The 20,847-nt window shown below is 36.9% G+C and overlaps 1 protein-coding gene across 2 annotated transcripts in view; it reads left to right on the plus strand.

Annotated features, from left to right (window-relative positions):
- Positions 1-2,372: 2,372 nt before the first annotated feature.
- LOC117403345 (tubby-related protein 4-like) overlaps positions 2,373-20,847 on the plus strand; it is an 81,740-nt gene continuing 63,265 nt past the window's right edge. The window contains exons 1-2 of one of the 2 annotated variants that reach the window (XM_034005423.3): positions 2,373-2,435; positions 3,731-5,494. In XM_034005423.3, coding sequence (XP_033861314.1) covers positions 5,243-5,494 — 252 coding nt within the window. In that variant the 5' untranslated portion in view covers positions 2,373-2,435; positions 3,731-5,242. Of the gene's footprint in view, positions 2,492-3,730; positions 5,495-20,847 lie in introns of both variants that reach the window. The other variant, XM_059024143.1, reaches the window with a different exon arrangement.

The following is a 20,847-nucleotide window of genomic DNA, read 5'->3' on the forward strand; positions in this document are numbered from 1 at the left end:
ATGCAGTTTGTTCTTAAAATAATGTTACTGGTACTAACATCTACGTATAATGCAAATGCAATTTGGTATTATCACTACAGGAAATGTATTTGTGTTTTAAGAACCAAACATAAATCAACACTGAACAAATTTAAAATGAACTAATCTTTAAAATACATGGCATAGTAATAACTGTAAACTGAGTTTACTGTAAAATGACTGATGGAGTAGTACAGTAATTTAAAATCTGCTTGAGAATATTGGAAATGCAGTTGCCCTTTAATTTTTATTTTTTGCTGTGGATATTATATCTTTATAAAGCATAATGATCATTTATATTTTTTAAAATATCATTGCTTAAAAGTAGTGCTGTACCATATACATAATGTATTCAAAGCACTGACATGTATGTCACAATAGATTTGATTTAAAATGGTAATTTAAAAGTATTCCAGAAATCTATTTGTTTATATTGTTGTGTATAATACAGTCTTTTCAAGAAAAGTAAATAAAACTGCCGTTTTTTTTCATGGAATTGTATTTAAGATGCATTTTCCAAAGTGACACCCTTACTTCATGACATCAATTAATTCCTTAAATATCCCCAATTTTTCTCTCCTGCTGTAGTTTTCCAATCAGCCCACCACCTCTTCTAGGAGAAGGCAGACATTATGTTGGTCATTTGTCCTGTCTGCTTTTTTAAATTTTGTTTCTCTTGTTTTCCCATATTGAGGCAATACTGTGGTTGGTGCTCCGAAAATTTATGTTACGATCTGTTAAAATAAAATCATTTTGAATCTACTTTTAGTTGTTTTATGCATGACCCAATATCAAATGTTATTAGTGGAAAATTATGAATTTAACTCTAAATGGTAATACAAACAGCGGTGTCCTTGTGGAGGTAGGGGAAGGGAGAAAAGCAAATAGATTGTCATCATTTTTGGGATGTTATGTTATGACATGTCATGAACTTATTGCATACATTCCTTATCAATATATGTAACTTAAAATTAGATTAAGAACTAAAATATGTCCCAAAGAATGGGGGATGTAGTTCATGGTGATTTCATCAGCTGCGGCTTAAAGTTTATCACAAGCAACATTTTCGCTTGTTTCTTTTTTCCTGTTGCAGATCTTTTTGGGAGCATTTTAAATATTTGCACACAGTATTCCTGAATAAAGAAAAAAAAAACTGTAAAAAATCAAGAGATTCAGCACAATGAAAAGGGGGGCCTGAGATAATATTCATCATAACAATGTTTTTCTATACCGTACCACTGCCAATAAATATACTTTAATAATAATAATAATGGTGATGAAATTGCCCAAAATCAATGAGACCTCTCTTTTGGGGTGGGTCAGTACAATATAATATAGTTTTTTGGGGTGTGGTCCACCAATCAGTCTGTTAATCATAAATACTTCTGGTACAACATTTTATTTTTAGTGAGGGATTTAGTGTTGGATCCAAAGACCCCACAGTGAAATTTATACTGCCTACAGTAATTTTTTGTCAAATGTTACACCTTGCCACATTAGTAACATACTTATAAAGCATTAAACAAAAACATATTTGTCTATGGTTTATAACATCATCTATAATACTGTAGAGTATTTATTCTCTGCTATCCAAAGAGACTCAGAATTCAGGTTGATTATCAGCTCCAGATATTTTAATCAATGCATGCAAGGGAAGACCCAGCACAGAATCTTAGAACAAGTGGGGTTACAGTGGATATTTATACAGGATTTGTTACAAGCTTGAAGATAGGGTGTGTCTGGTGCTTTTTACAGCTGTGATACCAGAAAGTTCAGTAGGACAAGAAGATAGGGTATAGCCCAAGATAGGATCAAAACAGAGCCAGTGTTAGAGGTGACGGCCTAGGGGTTGGTGTAAAGTTGTTCAGAAGCTTGAGGGTTAACTGTTACCCTAAGCTGATGTAATCACTGTCTGCTATAGACTGAAAGGCATTTCATATTCAGTTAAATATATATGGTCAGAATTCAATCATTTTCCTCTTCAATACCTTGTTGTATAAATTCATGTTAATTGAATATTTCTGATCCATGCACTATTAGAAACAACACTTCTGCTTACCTTAAAACAACAAAGAGGATTTTAAAGATTAATGTTATATACAGTAGACTTTTTGTGTTCTACATCAATGATATTAGCAAGGAAAAAATTGGCATTATAAAATACAAATATTTTGGGAGAATCAGTAAAGTTAAATAATAATGGTTAAGTAAATGTATGATATAATGTTAAAGTGTTGGACAATTATAAGCTGTAGCTTAATACTGTCAAATGTAGACCTTATGCCTGAGGCTGCAGTAAGAGATGCGGACAGACAGTGCGGGGGGGAGAGAGGAGAAATTATACAACCAAACCTAGTCATGTGATGGCCACGTGACACTGGAGTCAGGCCCAGCAGAGTGGCAGCAACACAGAAGAGGTAAGATAAGAGGCTGATTATTAAATAAAGGAAAAATAGCGAAATTTGCAAAAAAAGTAAGTTTTGCAAGGAATGTTTTAATTTACAAAGAATTTCTCATATATGTATAATTCATACGTTTAGCTAGACCGGTGCATTTCTCTGAAAAATCCAATGCATACCGTAACGAGACATACAAAAGAGAAGAGGGATATTGTACTAGTGTGTGCATAACATATCTTGTGTGTATACATTTTTATTTTTTAAAATTTTTTATGGCAACTACATTTTAGGTTAGGTCGTTAATATCTACCTTTAATAAAAATTGTTTTTTAACGATAATAATGTTAAGTTATATGTTTTTTTGTTTTTTTTTTAATCAGAGTGGTGATGTATTTTACAGGTGTTGTCTTATCGCATAATGTGTATGCTATCGAAACGCCTTCCCAATCAGTCTGTATATAGCGGGTACCGTTATTTCTAATAATTTTCTATTTTTCGAACACAGAAACCAAACCTGTATTTCCCAAATTCAAGCACAATATGTAAGCAGGTGGTATACAACAGAGTCGTGCGATAGACTATACATACAGTAATTATAGTAATAATTTTGTGTGTGTACAGACAATATGTACAGTAAGTGTAGTGTATGTTTGGGGTCTTCGGTGCTGCTTTTGGAAAGGTATATTTTTCAGCATTTTATTGAAAAAGAGCAAAATAGCACATTGATAGATCCAGTAATACATATGGTTTTGTAATTCATATGTTTTAAAATATGTGGGGTTTTTTTTATTTAACTGTTTATAGCGTTTTAGGAAATCAAATAATGGGCGAAAAACACATTAATTGGGAATAGTGCACAGTACAGATACACTGTAGACTTCACTTCAGTACATCAGTTAGTTCCCTTTTACATTGTAGTCTTCTTCCGATAGTGAGCTATTGCAGTCTCGAGACATTTTTACAATATAATTAAGCCCAACTTAAATTCGATGTTGTTTTCGGATACGGACGTTTTTATTGTAAAGAGATTAAGTTAACCTGGAAGTGTGATGCGTTTGACATGCTGTTGTACTAGTGTGATAACCCCATTTACCAGGACTTAAAAATCAAACATTGAATACAAATTCACCAAAAAATATACAGTGCAAATAGTACTCTCAAAATGTGTGGTGATGATGGCTTAAAAGTTAAATGGTGATCGTGTGTGCATATGGGAGATACTATATAGTGACAATACAACCTTTTAAAATTGCAATACTTGATCATACACTACTCAGTATTTTTGTAATGTATTTGCCTCGGTTGTTTTACAGAAACCTGGCTGTTGCGTGGGATTCCCGACGTTGATTGGTGGCTGGCAGGGTAACGTAATGACGTTGCTGGGAGAAGGCCCCCCCGCCCCCACCTCAGATGGACAGTTGATAAAGAGAATTCCGAAATGTTACAGACGGGAGATCAGAGTTGAAGAGGAAACGTTTTAAAAAATAATAAACTAGCGGGTGTAAACATAATCGGATCCCACTGAACACAGACCGTTAGATATTGAATAACAGATCTAACAGCCAAGCGAGAACCAACACGGGGAATTACTATCGGACAGCTGTCGTCTACTGAGATTGTCAAAGATTGGTTGAATAGACGTTTTTGGAGGAGATTTTCAAAATCCTGCACATATAATACATAGCGACCAATCGTCATTCATTGGTGCTATATTGTATGCTATTTGTAAAAAAGATTTGGAGGCTGCTTGCAGTGCAATGGGAATAATGGATCAAGTACAAGGCAAGTCATGGAGGACAAAGTACACATTATTAGTGATGTCAAATTAAGATGATCAGTTATCTACAGGAGACTCACTTTGCCTCCAGCGAATTCAAGTCAAATCACGTGTGAAATTGGTGAGCTGAACAAAAAAATCGGAATTGCAGGCTATTTACAGAACGCAGTTCTATAACTGATGCTGTTGGATGTACTGCTGAGGGCATCTGAATGTTATTTTCAGTCATTTTTTACATTTCAGGATTCATTGTAGGTAATTATATAATTCGTGCTGGATTCTCTCCCAGGCTGTACGGTTGCTTTTAGTGCAGCACGCTCCTGTTTAATGAACCATGCTACACTGAGTTTAAACCCGAACAAGGGAAAGGAAAAAAATGACAGAAACAAGCCCAGTGGTTGCTTATTTCCCTTCGAATTACGATACATTACTGGACAACAGAATCTCAACTTTAATTTCACGGTTGCAGGGAAACAGCGTTCTAACAATCTAATGTTACATTGAAAAACAACAACAATATGTTAGTTAAACCAGAAGGACTTGTTTGTGTGCCTTTTCATGTATGCGATTTTAATAGTGGTTTATCTTACGTGAGAGAAACTATACCTACAGTAAAAAGCAAACCCACTTGCTGAATTAAATCCTTTTTTTGCTGTTTATTTTCTTCTAAAGAACAACTTGTTTCTTAAGATCGCACAGGCACTTCATTTGGATTTTTTTTGTCACTTCTGAACTTGGACGTGCACCAGTCAGATGGTCGTAATGAGGCAGTTGTCAGACTTGGTATAATCCTTGGGAAGACAATAGGTTTACCTGACGGGGAGGAGTGCGCATGTCTCTTCAGGAAACTGGAACAATCACTACCATGCCCATGTAATGAGCATTTGTGACTTCACCATTCAGTGGATAGATTTTCACAGTAATTGTTAGGTTCATATTTCTAAAAAAGCCTAAATAAACACCACCACATCCAACAATAATAATACAAATAGTACAAAAACTGAGACCACCTTTCCTACCTACTTAAACAACTATATTCTACAGCAGGATGTTTGCTGCCGTGGAACATGGTCCTGTCCTTTGCAGCGACTCTAACATCCTATGCCTTTCTTGGAAAGGCAGAGTCCCCAAGAGCGAAAAGGAGAAACCGGTATGCAGGAGACGCTACTACGAGGAAGGGTGGCTGGCCACCGGGAACGGCAGGGGGGTTGTTGGAGTGACATTCACTTCCAGTCACTGCAGAAGAGAGAGGAATACGCCGCAAAGGATAAATTTCAATTTAAGAGGACACAATAGTGAGGTTAGTGTTTTTAGATACCATAGTGTATATTTTTAATGTCTTAATTTACATTAAGGTCTGTGATGATTAAATAGTTACAAAGGTAACGCGAGTAAAGCAGTAAGCTATTATTTTATCATGTTTGGTGAAAAATACGTGCAGCTATGTTAAGATATGCAAATACGTTTGCGTTCATTCTCTTGTACAAAATAATAGAATAATTGTGGCTTTGGGTGTGAACAGAATGCTTTTTTTAAATTTGGTAAAATTATCTTTCATCAACATTCGAATAAATATAGTTTTACAGAAGCTGACCTACAGTACTTGGACCAGTAGAATTAAATTAAAATGATTGTTCAGTAGACACCTTCCCTAAGTTTGATACAGTAGACATTTTAATTTAGAATGCAGGATCTGATATTTTCATTGACACATTTCAGACTGTTATAGCAGATCTAAACTACTAGTAATGTATTATATGTTAATATTGACACCAATGGAAGTACTGGTCTGTCGTTTTAATTCGACGCCAAGTACACTACACTTAAAAACATGAACAGTTTAATAATTTTGATGATACAAAAGTTACATTAATTATATAATCAACTTGACATTTGTAGGACTGTTTTAGGCATTCCTTCTTAATGGGTAAATAGTGTTTTTTTTTTTTTTTTCTAGAATCCATTTGTAGTATGGCAGTGATGTTAAAATTATACTTTGTAGTCATAGTAACACAAAATAGCCTGTACACTTAAAATACTAAATTGGAAAAACCCCTGACACCAGACCGCATCACTAACACGTTTTTATATTACATCCAAAAAAGCAATACCAATATCTACAGTAAAATATCTACCACTGTATGAACTCAGCAACTGGAAAAAACAAAGACGTAAGGGCTTGTTGGACTCCCAGAGGTTCAAACCAAATGGGGTTACATTACAGCCTTGTTTATGTACAATAGTATCTCAAGTGTACATGTGTTGTGGCACAGATTATACTTTGCTGCATCGCTTTTTAATTTTTTTTTTTATATAGTACTGAGAAATAGTTTGTTACGATGTCTGAGAGTTTACATAGCGAGATCATTGTTGTGTGTCATTTCAATTGATACTCATGGAAGCAGACTAATACCACGTTTCCACATAGCCCGGGTACGTGCTCGAGTTGCCCCAATCCCCCCCCCCCCCCCCCGTCACAAAGAAAATGCAATGCAGTTTTGGATTTATACTTTTAATTCCAAAACATATTCAAATGAATGTTTACTTAGAAATATGTCTGCTAAAACAGTATCTCTTAGAGTAACTGGTTATACTAGCATCTACATTGACACTAGCAAGCACTGGTAAAATCAGCTCCGTTTTATAGTGCAGAACTAATTTATTTTAACGTTTTGTTTTGTTTATGGACTTTGCTATACCAGCACGGTGTGTGTCTAGTAATATCTACAACGTATCAAAAATACAAGTTAACCATTGTTACAGACTTTGTAACATGTGTAGCAAACAATTTTAGCCGTTACTTAATTAAACCCTTGTAAAACAAAACAAAACAAAAAATGCTTAACATAAAAAATAACAGCCCTACAACAGTAACAGGCAGTTTACAGTGCCTCTGGGTTTCTGATTGCATCAGATCAATTCCAGATTTTTTAAAATTCTTTGATGGAAATGTCCGTTCTACTTTTTAAAAAAAAAAAAAAATTAATAAAAATATAGTCGTTGCCAATTATTTTTATTATTTTCTCCCAATTTAGAATGGCCAATTATTTTTTTTTAAGCTCAGCTCACCGCTACCACCCCTGCACTGACTCGGGAGGGCGAAGACGAACACACACTGTCCTCCGAAGCGTGTGCCGTCAGCCGACCGCTTTTTTTCACACTGCGGACTCACCATGCAGCCACCCAAGAGCTACAACGTCGGAGGACAACGCAGCTCTCGGGCAGCTTACAGGCAAGCCTGCAGGCGCCCGGTCAGACTACAGGGGTCGCTGGTGCGCGGTGAGCCGAGGACACCCTGGCTGACCTAACCCTCCCTCCCCCTGGGCGATGCTCGGCCAATTGTGCGCCGCCCCCTGGGAGCTCCCGTCCATGGTCGGCTGTAGAATAGCCTGGACTCGAACTCGTGACGGCCAGACTATAGAGCGCATCCTACAATCCATGTGGAGCGCCTTTACTGGATGCGCCACTCTGGAGCCCTTATGTCCGGCCTACTATTAATGTTTAAGCAAATTGGCTTTATTACTGTCGTTCACATATGTGATCTGACACATTATTTCCCTAGTCCAGCGCTTCTTTCCCTGTTCTGGAAACCAGTCTGTCAGAGGTATATGTACTGCATGAAACAAATGCGAAAGAATATCTAGACAGATTTATCTTTGAAATCATTGACAGTTTGGCTGTAATACCATCTGCAGCGAATGCACGTCTTGACCTTTAACTCGCAAGTATTTCCTGCTCAACTCACGTGATAACTCGAGTAACTTGGAAAACCATGGAAATGCCTCCTTTTTCACATCAACTCGAGTTAAGACCAATTCGAGCGCACTCAAGTAGTCTCGATTTGGCTGGCCATGGAAATGAGGTATAAGGCGTCGTACACACACAGCCTAAATTCGGTTGCGAGTTCATGTTTTTGCTCTTAATACGGTTTAAGTACACACACAGTTCAGTTGCAAAAGGCAGCGACAACAGCACTAGTTAATCCTGTTCAGAACAAGTAGCGAGTTATGTTATTAATTCAGTATGTTTACTTAATGCGCAGCAACTGTGTGTGTGTATTAAAACTGCACTAAACAACCACAGTAGGAGCTCGGTGGATTTCTGTGCAAGTAACGAGGCCATCGTTTATTGTGTTTATAATCCAAACTTACTGTGCCTTCAATAACAAAGTCCAACAGATGTATAAACAGGTGCGTTGAACTTCAATATTCGCAGATAGTTGATATATGGAAGAATCTGCACACTGAAAACCATGAAGTGGCATTAGGAATCTGTATAATGCCATCATCTGTGTGTTTTGGCACTCCAGGAAAGGTCTCAGTAAATGACAAAGACGAATATACAAGTCCTTAGACACGCGTACATTTTTAATCCAGTCATTTGGAGACTACTCAAGTCGTTCCCACCAGCCTTCTGGTCAGAAGATCGCTCAAATGTTTCGATCTACCGTCATGGTACTGCAGATCGTCGCCACTGTATTTAGCAGTGCAGAAAAAAGCAAAACGGTGTCTCCGCTGGTTTTGCAGAAAAGAGCATAGCTGCGCTTGACAAGCTCTCGATCTATTACATACTGTACTTTCTTCCAAAAACACAGCCTCCATGCTGCCGCCACGCAAACCTAACAAATGTCGTGTAATGGTGGTGCGAGTTCAGTGGTTTGTTTAAACAGGGAGTGCACTCACTTAAGTAATGAAAGGCGTGTGTGTACAACAAGCAACTGCAGCGAGTGCAATTTGTTAATATGGCTGTCGCGCGAACCGCTGTGTGTGTGTGTGTGTGTGTGTGTGTGTGTGTGTGTGTGTGTGTGTGTGTGTGTGTGTGTGTGTGTGTGTGTGTGTGTGTGTGTGTGTGTGTGTGTGTGTGTGTGTGAGGCCTTGGCGATTAAACACGAATTACTCTATAGTGGTTCCTTGCATGTTTCGATGGTATCATACACATTATTTATAGTTGTACCTTTTCCAGTGACTACAGTATACTGTAGGCCCTAATCTATGAAAAGCACAGATCTGCTCTGTAAATGGGTAAAAACCCAATATGGCTCACAAAATGCTTACAAAAGGTTGACTTTGGATTCAAAACTGCATGCTTAATGTATTCAGCCTTAGTAATAATTGCAAACAAAAACATATGTTTATCCAGTAAAATGTATACTTGCATACATAAACTTGCAATCAGAACCCTCCTGTTTCATGGGAGAAAGCGATGTGCCTAATAAAAAGGTAGGATAATATTTCTTGACACAGTAAATTCTTTATTCAGTTGCAAGTTGCACAGATTTATCTGTGCTTGAATTTAGGAAATCACATCCAAATTAATGGAAGTCAGTCGTCATAGACATTATGGCACTGGCTCACTTGGCCATCTATCGTTCAAGGCTGTAATTGTGTAGCTTGAGCCCATAGCTTTTATACTACAAAGGATATGGGAACCTCCAGCAGTGTTAAACTTAATCAACTGAGCCTCAACACTGGCAATAGAAAAAATAAAAAAAATAAGAAAACAAAACACACACACAATGGTTCTTGGATAATTACTAGTCAGTATATACAGTAGGCATGTCCCAACATGTCTTCAGGTGTTTGGTATGCAAATTTTTTTTTTAAGCAAAGTGCTGAGGTACCCTCGTTCTCCAGTCTAATACAAATTCTAAATAATTTTAAAAATAACTTTTGATCTGATGTGGAATTACTTGGGGCAAGAACGATTAACAGAAGAATCACTTTCCTTCACAACCTTCAACATTACATTGTTTTCCCTCCGAAAACAGAACAGTTCAAATCCCCATGCGATATAAAAGTCTCTTTAGTCTGCCAACCGAGACAAAGTGGATGCCCAAAGAGAATTTAACCTGACAAGGACGTAGACAAGCTTGCTTGTAGGAGAAGCTTGTTTGTGCAGCTGTACTTTTCATGTCCTTTTTTAAAGTTTTAATTAACACTGTGTAAAAACATGGTTGATAAGCAATTACTATTGCTGTGGTGTTTTTTTTGTAACTCATACTGTAGTTACTTGAGCTTGTCTTCTGTCAACTGCAAAATTGCTGGTGACAACAACATTATGGATTCTGTAATGGGAGTCTGCCCATTTGAGTTTTATGTTTTATTAGTCAGCACTCTAAGTAATAGACTATTCAGCCTGATTGAAGTATTTAACATTGGAAAGCCAATAAAAAAAAAAGCATGCACACACAGTATATTTAATTAGTCGAGTCGTACTATAATAATTAAGTTACAGTGCCTATAGTAAGTATTCACCCCCCTTGGACGTTTTCACAGTTTGTTGTGTTACAACCTGAAATCTTGATGCATTTAAATTTGATTTTTTTTTCCCCCCCGTTATGTCTGGCGCAAACCCAACACATCACCCAGGTAACGCCATCCCTACTGTGAAGCATGGTGGTGGCAGCATCATGCTATGGGGATGCTTTTCATTGGCAGGGACTGGGAAGCTTGTCAGGGTAGAGGGCAAAATGGATGGAGCTAAATACAGTCAAATCCTTGAGGAAAACCTGCTTCAGTCTGCAAAAGACCTAAGACTGGGATGGATCTTCACCTTTCAGCAGGACAATGACCCCAAGCACACAGCCAAAGTGACAGTGGAGTGGCTTAAACAAGAAAACGAATGTCCTAGAGTGGCCCAGTCAAAGCCCGGACTTGAATCCGATTGAGAATCTGTGGCAAGACTTGAAGATTGCTGTCCACCAACGATCCCCATCCAATTTGACAGAGCTTGAACAATTTTGCCAAGAAGAATGGGCGAATATTGCACAATCCAGATGTGCTAACCTGGTAGAGACTTGCCCCAAAAGACTCACAGCTGTAATTGCTGCCAAAGGTGGTTCTACCAAGTATTGACTCAGGGGGGTGAATACTTATGCAACCAAGACATTCCAGTTTTATTTTTCATTAACTGTTGTTTCACAATAAAAATTATCTTGCCTCTTCAAAGTGTTGAGTAGGTTGTGTAAATCAAAGTAAAAAAAAGTCATATTAAATGCATCAAGATTTCAGGTTGTAACACAACAAACTGGAAAAACGTCCAAGGGGGGTGAATACTTACTATAGGCACTGTATCTAATTTGGTCAACAAGCTTAGCTGGTCTAAAACTTACAGGAATGTGAAACATTGCAATTCCAAAGATCTGCACCATTTTGTACACCTTATGATGCAAATGTATGGTTATATCTTCTGTATTTTTTGAAGGCAATTTATTTTTACAGCATGGGTTATTTGTAATGGTACAACACATCAATCCAACAGTCTGTACTTAACAGGCAAGAACACCAGGATCAGGTGTTCCCCACAGGACAATCATTGTTATTTCACTAGTAGGTTGTTTTTTCTATGTATAAATTGAATCCGAGGATAGTACCAGTTTAGTTTTTCACTTAAAACATAACATTTTAAGCTATCCTAAGGTACAAAGTACTTTTATGACCTGTACGCTTACATGGGCTTCTTTAGCTTAGTTCAGTACAGACACAAGTGTGTTTAAACTGGTCTTCCAGGCATGTTGGAGCATGTCTGGTGTTGCAGAGAGCAACACCTGACTTGTGTGTTCTAATAGTAGATTTTTTTTTTTTTTTTTTTTTAAAAACACAAATTTTAAAAAGCCAACATTTTCAGGCATTCCTGATAATTTCTGATACTGTTGGTGTTTATGTCTGAATCAGTTTAATTTGTAACTAACTTCAGGACCTTTTCCACTGTCTCTCTTATATATAAAAAAAAACACTCTCACAACAGCAAGTGAAATGAAACAGGACTGTACCTGTATATTTATTTGTTTCCATAATACAAAACTAACAAAACAAAAGCCTAACTCCAAAGAGTGCTAAACTAATACCGGACGACTACGCCATTTACCAGTGACCAAAAACCACAACACTTATACACATAAGCATTTAAACACAGTACCTTCTCTTAAGGTTCCCACACAGGTCTCTTCCCAGACCTTAGCCTTAACACAGACAGCTATCAAGCTCTTCTGACCTGCTATATATACACCTGCCTGCTTGATCACAGGCAGGTGTCCCTCATTAACTTTTACAGCCAGGTGTTTCCCATCCTGGCCAACACCAACCCTGTGGCATTCTGGGGGATGTATTCCAGTTATCCTCCAGGACTACACCTTTCCTCCCCCTACTCTGCCACACTATAAACAGAAAACTTTCCAAAGTTCAGAGTGTAATTTAAGTTACAAAAAGCCAATGATAGACAAAGAAGGAGATGTGATACCTTTTATTGGACTAACTAAACAAAAAAAGAACCACAAATTTTCAAGACCTCAAAGGTCTCTTCTTCAGGTGAAAGTAGGAAAGAGAGATTGATGTTAACCCATTTTGAATCACTACAATTCTAATGTCAGGAAAAATGTGTTGAAAAAAAAAACAGGATGAGTGGCTGCATAATAAACAAAGACAAAATAAATGAATTATATGAATAAAATGCAAAAATGGTAACAGTGCAAACTAATATAGGGAAATAAATAATAGTAAAAAAAAAAAAAAATATATATATATATATATATATATATATATATATATTAGCTCAAAGTATATATATATATATATATATATATATATATATATATATATATACACACACACACACACACACACACATTAGAGAGTGACATGAAGACGGGACTCCCACGGTACGGGAAAGAAATTGTGTTAAATTTTGCAGGACGGGATGGTACAGGAGTGAAGCTCATGGGAACGGGCGGGACTGGGAAATAAAATAAATAAACCTCTCAGGACGGGCAAGAACGGGATTTAAGCTTCCGGGAATGGGGAGGAACAGGACTACTCTGCCACCAGCAGACAGGAAGAGTGTTTTTTTTTTGCTGTTTAAAGTTGTAAGAGCCTATGACATAGAATTTGACTGTTACCATAAGCATACGAAATAATATTAATAGGTCTCACTTGAATAATCACATTAATTTTACCAAATTATGTTTAATCGCGCTACAATGAATCAAATAATACCAGGAAATACAAAGAGGGCGATCTCTAATTCCTGGTGTGGGGCCAGACTGTGACCTCAGGCTCCTTGCATCTGCCAGTATGGCTGACAGCGACATGACAGTGAAAGTGATAGTAGGTTAATTTTATCAGTTTCACACACCTCTTACGAATGTGAATTATGTAGTGATGGATCTGATGTAGAGAGAGAAAACAGGGATTGTCTCCCGTATCAATTAGAGCCCTATGCCTCTGAATCAGAAGGTTCAAACTCGGAGAGAAACTCCGACAACACCAACGCAAACGAATCAGCGTCTTGGCAACACGGAATAGTTAATAAAAACCCTTACGTTTAACATAGATTGATACTTAAAATATTTCATATTACCCATAATTGTTTAGTTATGTCAGTCCTTTAGTTAACAATATTCATACATAAATATTGATACTAGCAGAATAACTGAACGCTGTGGATTGCCACTGGCATGTATTTAACATATCTCTCTCTATATAAATATGTGCAGTATATTAAGGATGTGCACATTTTCGCTTTTTATGATTATTACGCCTAATCATAATTCACAGATGTCAAAGGCTACGATTTGGCCGAAGCAGCTACTATTTTTTTGAGGTACTGCTTCGGCGCCACGTTGAAGGGGTATGTATAATACTACGATTTTTAATAAATAAATACATGATGGATACTCCCTTAACGTTTATGAGATATTATTTCAATACCATGTTTTTTTGTCGTTGTTTTTTTTTTTATGAATTAATGGTTCGTTATACTGTATTTCATTGACAGTTTATTGTGGCTTTGACATACTAAAATCTGAGCCGGTTGCTTAGTAACCGATTTAGAAACTAAAACTGACACACAAAACTTTACACACTTGTTTTTTATATTACCGAATTTAAATTACATCATTATATTGCACATTGTGCTAAGAAAGACCCTGTGCTTGCACTGTATTTCTTTCTGAAAAAACAAAAACTAAAAACAAATTACTAGTAATATACCGGTAGTGTTTAGTGCAAAACCCTAATTTTATACATGAATACGAAAATATATGTATCTCCAAATAATAGTTGATCTCTGTTTATCACGGGATGGGACGGGATTTTTTTTGACAGGACAGGATGGGACGGGAATTTAAAAAAAAAAAAAAAAAAAAAAAAAAAGTTACGGGACAGGGGAGAAAAAATTTGGACAGGAAGGACAGGATTGGAAATGATGACCCTTTCATGGGATGGGATGGGACAGGAACATTTTTCACAGGACAGGATGGGACATGACTGAAGTTTCATTCCCGTGTCACACTCTAATATGTATGTATATCATGTATGTATATCACATATACATTCATACATCTATATTATATATAGTGCTGGGACAAATATCCGAATATTCAAATGCAGTCGGATACAAAATTCAGATGTTCTTATTCGCTAGAAATTACAAAAATACCTTGCACTTATTTACCGCCTTGCCAAAAGTTTCGCTACAGTTTCAATCATGACAAATGAAAAAGAGCTCTGTGTGATATGCGAGATTAATATATTAAAGAAAAAAAACAGGATTAACACAGCAGCTCTTGAGCCTCTATTTAAAAGTTTTAGACAACAAAAAGTAAACAAACCAGATTATGCGCATGCAAGCATGCAAAGCGTTGTGCTGCTTTAGCGCAAATGAGAATCTCATGACAGAAAAAAGGTAAGCACGTCATTCTGAAATGACTCGCTTAAACAATGCCCAACTTGTTGTAAATGTTGTGTAGTGATTATTATATGGATTGTATACATTATATATTTTTTGTTTGTGACTTTTGTTATGTGGAGTGTAATAAACGAGAACCAAAACGGTGAGTTTTTTCCCCCCTTCATTTTACAACACCATTTCCACGTTTTGTTTTATTTGAAGTGTTTAAAGTTAAAATCATTCTTTTTGGTTTTGTTCAGCTACAGTAAGGCACAAGTAAACCTTATGTTATTACTTTATGAAAACCTGTCTATGGCCACTGTATACTGTGAAGAAATGACAATGGCAAGGAATACCAAAAGTAAAAAAATATATATATATATAGATATATTAAATGCGGCAGAGGTCGTGCTAGCCTTTAAAAATGTGCAATTGTAAAAAGCATTCCATCTCAATTTGCATTTTCAACCATAACATCTGCATATTGCATCAACATAGTTACATTATTTTCCAATGTAACTATTTCAGATTAACAAAGTTACCATGAAACGTTTTCTTTTGAAAATCCCCCATTCACGATGTAAAAATCAGTGTTCTACTAGAAAATGTAAGTCTCTGCGGGCAGCTGTCAGCATCATAACTATTTACAGTTTTGCTGATTTAAAAGTTCTTTAAAATTTCCTTTTAGCACCGAAGTTAAAAAATGACTTGTGCTCTTTCCGAATCAAAGTCTTAATAATTCTTAGGAGCTTCTGTTGAAATTGACATGTTTTAGATGATACTCACATAAACGAGAGTGCATGCTGGTGTGCACTCTGTTCTGACAGCTAAAACCCCATTCTGCTGGTAGTGGTACACAAGATACAGGTATAGTAATTGCAATTGATGCAAGTTTTGTGAAAGCAGGAAAGGTGGTCTTAAACCATGATTTTTGAGTATGTGTTTTACTTGTCCAAATTATTGGCTGAGACTGTCAACAGGTAAGATGCTCTGATACAGATTACTGAGTCACACTAATACCAGGGACGTGCGCAGTGCTACATGGGATACAGGGAGCAGTGGAACCATTTTTACACGTTGCATTGCATAAAACTGTTGGATAGGGATGAAAAGGGGATCAGTTGTCTTTTACATCTATGTTTTAGAAACACACTGCTGTTATTTTTTAGCGTTTTATTAAAATGTCCAACGTATATGACACAGAATTCTGCGTAAACGCGACATGTGAAATGCGGTGTCAACTTTATGAACTATTTAATTCGGAAATAAACAAAACAATGTTTAACTTGGGTCTACACAATGTATTCTTTACTCCTGTGATAGTTTTCTACTTTGACATGTTACTGTAACGTTTTGCTGTAAAACATGGGCACACACATGGTCCTGTTTTGTGTGTTTTTGAAAATACAGAGAATGGTTAGGCATGTTGAAATGGTTGCCAATAGGAGTACTGGTAATTTTGTTACTGATGGTGTGTCTGTGTAGATTCATCCTTGTCCGAAGATGTTATTTGGTTTCTCCTGTGTAGGTCCCATTGGAGCATTTGCTACATTTAATCATGCAGATTATGTTTTTGGATCTCCAGGTAAATGATCCTTTTATCTCCAGTTTCCCTTGTGTTGTGAGGATAGTCTTCTGCATAGAGATATGGGGACAGGTTTTACATCTATTGCAGGGTTTAGTTCCATTGTGTGAATTTTCAGGTCAGTTAGTAGTTTATTCCGGATGATAAGATGGGACAGGTTATGTGGTTGTCTGTAGGATAGGAGAGGTGTTTCCAAGAAAATATTGGAGAAGGTGAAATCTTCAGCTAAAATGAGGTGTAATTCTCGGATGATTTTGTGGAGAGGTCATAGGGCTGGATTGTACGTAAAAACTAAGGGTACTCTATTAGACTCTATTACTTTGTATTCCAACATTTTTTCTCTTGGTATTCTGATGGCATGTTCCATTTGTCAATCTGTTTTGGAGAATATCCTTGTTGGATATTAGTGTTTGAACCACTCAAAAATCTAATAGGCCTAAAGAAAATTAAATTAAAACCAACGAAGTAGACCACTATTTCACTAGCTGTGCTATGTTTCAAACTGTTGGCGAACAAGATATTTTTGATGGAATTATGTCTATTAGCGGTTCACTATAAAAAGGAAATGTAGACTACATTAGGCTACATTTAACAATAATAATAAAAGAGGTGTAATCAACATACAGCATGCATTAGTTAGAATAATAATCGTGTATCGGTTTAAAATTAAGGTGTTTGCTACAAATGAAAAAAGAAGGCAGGCAGGCAGCTGCGGAGATGAATGTTTATAGCTTATAGTTATTCAGTAGCTGTGAGATCAGTAATAAATATTTAAATATCAGTATTTCTATTAACTGAATTATATTGACCTGGATCAAAGGAAATGTGTCTGTTAGCTAAATCTGTATTTTAAATTTTTTTTCATCTGATGTTTACGTTCCTTGTTATTGAAATGACGGTGCAGTGATACAGCTGCTAGTATTAATTACAATAGCAGTATCAGTAGTATCCTTACATAGAATATCGTCATTAATTTAAATATATTTAAAACAACTAGTGGGCCTAATTCAAATTCGAACAATTGATACACCTTTTATAAAATACAGATATTTATTTTTATACCCCGTTCTCAACAACCATAAAACCATACAACTGTATTTGACAATTAGTGACACTATTACACTAAAACAATATTATGGTGTAACCAAGGCATTTGTCAACAATTTACAGTATCCTTAATGTTAGTTTATTCAGCCTCCGTATATTATTATTATTATTATTATTATTATTATTATTATTTTTATTTATTTCTTAGCAGACGCCCTTATCCAGGGCGACTTACAGTTATAACATCAGTCGACCTTACAGTTATAACATCAGTTGCCCTTACAGTTATAACATCAGTCGCACTTACAGTTATAACATCAGTCGCCCTTACAGTTATAACATCAGTCGCCCTTACAGTTATAACATCAGTCGCCCTTACAGTTATAACATCAGTCGCCCTTACAGTTATAACGTCAGTCGCGACTGATGTTATAACAAAAGATGCACAAATCACATCATTTTAGTCTTACCTAGGGTATTCTCTACTGATATCCTGCGTTTGTCATGTGTTTGTAGGGATTTTAAATTGAGATGATGTGAAAATATTCGTAAGCTGTAGTTTTCTTTGTCGTATTCCATAAGCACTATTTGTAACTCATTATTTGTGCTAACTCCACAAGGGGTCGTCATTTGCTTGTTTTTCTGATTAGTTCTTCCAAGCCTAGAGGGATTTCACCACTTCGTTCCTTGATCGCCCTTCATGGATTAGGAGGAGCTGATGCATAGTTCTGCTAAATGAACAAATAATAAATAATAATTACCGTCTGTCTGTTACTGTGAGATATCAATCTCCAGACTAAGTGTTGCTCTCTCTGCATGGGGGCTTTTGTCAAATTTTTTTGAGTTGTGAATCGGGATATTGACTATTAGTTAAAAGGAATTTAGAGGTCTGAAATATGCATATATACATATATGAATCCAATTGCTTCCCATTCATTACTAAATGGGGATGGAGAGTTTGTTTTTAATGTTATGTTGTAATGTGGAAATAAGCTAAAAATAAATAACTTTCATTTAAACTTTTGCTGTGTTTTAAATAAATAAATAAATTGCAGTACCCTTGTCTCCCAAAAGCATTCAATGGAAGACCGCAGCGGCCCCTGCTGTTATTTTAACCCATTTTCCCATTTTCTTTTGCCAACTGGTGGCAGGAATAATGAAGTGTTGGTGATTTAAAAGTTTTTTCCAAAAATTCACAATTGGTTCCATGCGACTGTTGCGACAGGCAACACAGGGGTAGGAACATGTGGATCCCACTGTACAACAAAAAACACAAAATAACTTGGATGGTTGGGTTATTGCTGTAAATAAAATAAACACAATTATGGTTTATGAAAAATGGCTTTCTTTTATTTATTTTAATTTTTAATTGTTAGTGCCATGTTGAATAAAGTACCCTGACCTTCAGGGCTTTAGAGTTAAAATAAAATAAAAGTGGTGATTAATAATTTGCCATTGCTCTATTTGTATAGCTCTCTTGCAACCAAACTGCAACGTTAAAAAACGTGCTACTTCACAAAACATTGCCTACATTTTTGTTGTGATGTTTGAGAGCTGCTGCTTCTGTTATGTTGGGAACCAAGTAACGTTCCTGATATGTTCAGCACAAAACATGACTTAGTGACATTTGACCTCTAATGTCACATGATCATACTGCCCCACACTGTGACATATTAAATAAAAACACAGATCTTGTTCAGTGCACTGATACCACTTTGGTGTTAAGCCAAGGTGTAAAACTTACTGTCATTTATAATAATAATAATAATAATAATAATAATAATAATAATAATAATAATAATAGTCAAGTAAGTTACATGAAAAACAGCCTGTATGATTTCATTTTACCTAGGACTGTGAAAATCTGAAAAATGGAGCTCAAATTCCACACCCAACACATTTTAGTTTTGCAGCAAACTCACTACCAGGAAAAGTAAAATCTGCCATAGAATCACATACCGCTTGGCACGTTGGGAAATGGGAAAGGTTTCCTTGCTACATGTGTTTTTCCCATAAACATAACTTTAGCTCAAACGCCTTTATGCTGCAATACAGTTCTGTTATGACTTGTTTACAGCCTTGCAGTTTCACATTTAAATTGTTGAGCTATTCGGTTATATCGCAGAGAAATCCCAACTCACACAACCACTTTGCATCTGAAAGCTCTCTAATTTCTTTCCATTTATTGTGCATGAAAAGTTATTTTACTTGATGCAATTCAATGAACCTTGTAAGTACTGCACCATGGCTAAGACAGTGAACTCCGGGGTGGTACGGCAAATCACCATATTGAGCATTGAGCTCGTCAAGCAGCTTTTGGAATTGCTGTTGATTCAAACCTTTCACCCTGAATGTACAGTTTTCACAACGTGACCATTATGTGATCAATTTTCAGCACCTTCCCACACAGAGCTTCCTGGTGTAGAATACAGTGGTAAGTTGTAAGTGTCACTGGACAATTCACTGCCTGTAATTTTTTGCGCACCAAAGCAACAAGCCCATTTTTGTCACCACACATGGCAGGCGTTTCGTCTGTTGTCAAGCCAACTAATTTCTCCCACTGTAATTTCATGTTGTGCACACTCTTCTCTAGCTGTTTAAATCTATCATTAGCTTTGGTAGTGCCGTGCTGTAACAGGGAGAGACCTGGACTGGCCGTCTGACGCATGCACGATGCTGCAGGAAGGGGGCGGCAGTCCCGTGGGTTCTGCCTGCCAGTCACGGTGGTGACACGGAGAGGTGGGGAAGAGGGTGTGTGTGCTTTTCCCCTCTCTGAGTGGCTGGGAGGCGGACTTTAATGGGATTGCTAACCTATAAAGTAACACTCTGTTGTTTCCTCAGATCTGCCCCTTTAAACTGGAACAGCGAGCAAGGCGGTCTCGCTTTGACTACCGAAAGACGGGAGGATAACAAACGCCCGGAAAGAAAAATCAAAGAAAATAATTTTAAAGAAAGAAAGGGAAAAGTGGGGGATCGTTGGGCAGCCCCAGTATTTGTTGTACAGGGAGACAGCAGAGTGTAGGACGGAGTCCCGGGTCGTACGGGTAGCGGCGACTGGGGAGATTCACGCTGCGAAGTGCAGCACATTTATTTTGTAGTGTTTCCTTACTGTGTTTTATTTTCCCTGTTTCTTTTTGCCTTTTTCGTTTTTATAATTTGTGAGCACCTGCGAGTGCCGGACTGTAGCTGAGTACCCTGCCGTGGTATTCCCTGTTGGTTCTGGATACCATAGCTGGTAGCCAGACCACGGACCACAAGCGCCCTCTACGGGCTCAGAGAAATCAGTACACCTCACCAGAGTACAAAAGAAAATAATAAAACCGAGCACCTGTGTGGTGTTGTCAACTACCATTTCT

The sequence above is a fragment of the Acipenser ruthenus genome, chromosome 5 (assembly GCF_902713425.1).
Source record: "Acipenser ruthenus chromosome 5, fAciRut3.2 maternal haplotype, whole genome shotgun sequence".
NCBI lineage: Eukaryota > Metazoa > Chordata > Actinopteri > Acipenseriformes > Acipenseridae > Acipenser > Acipenser ruthenus.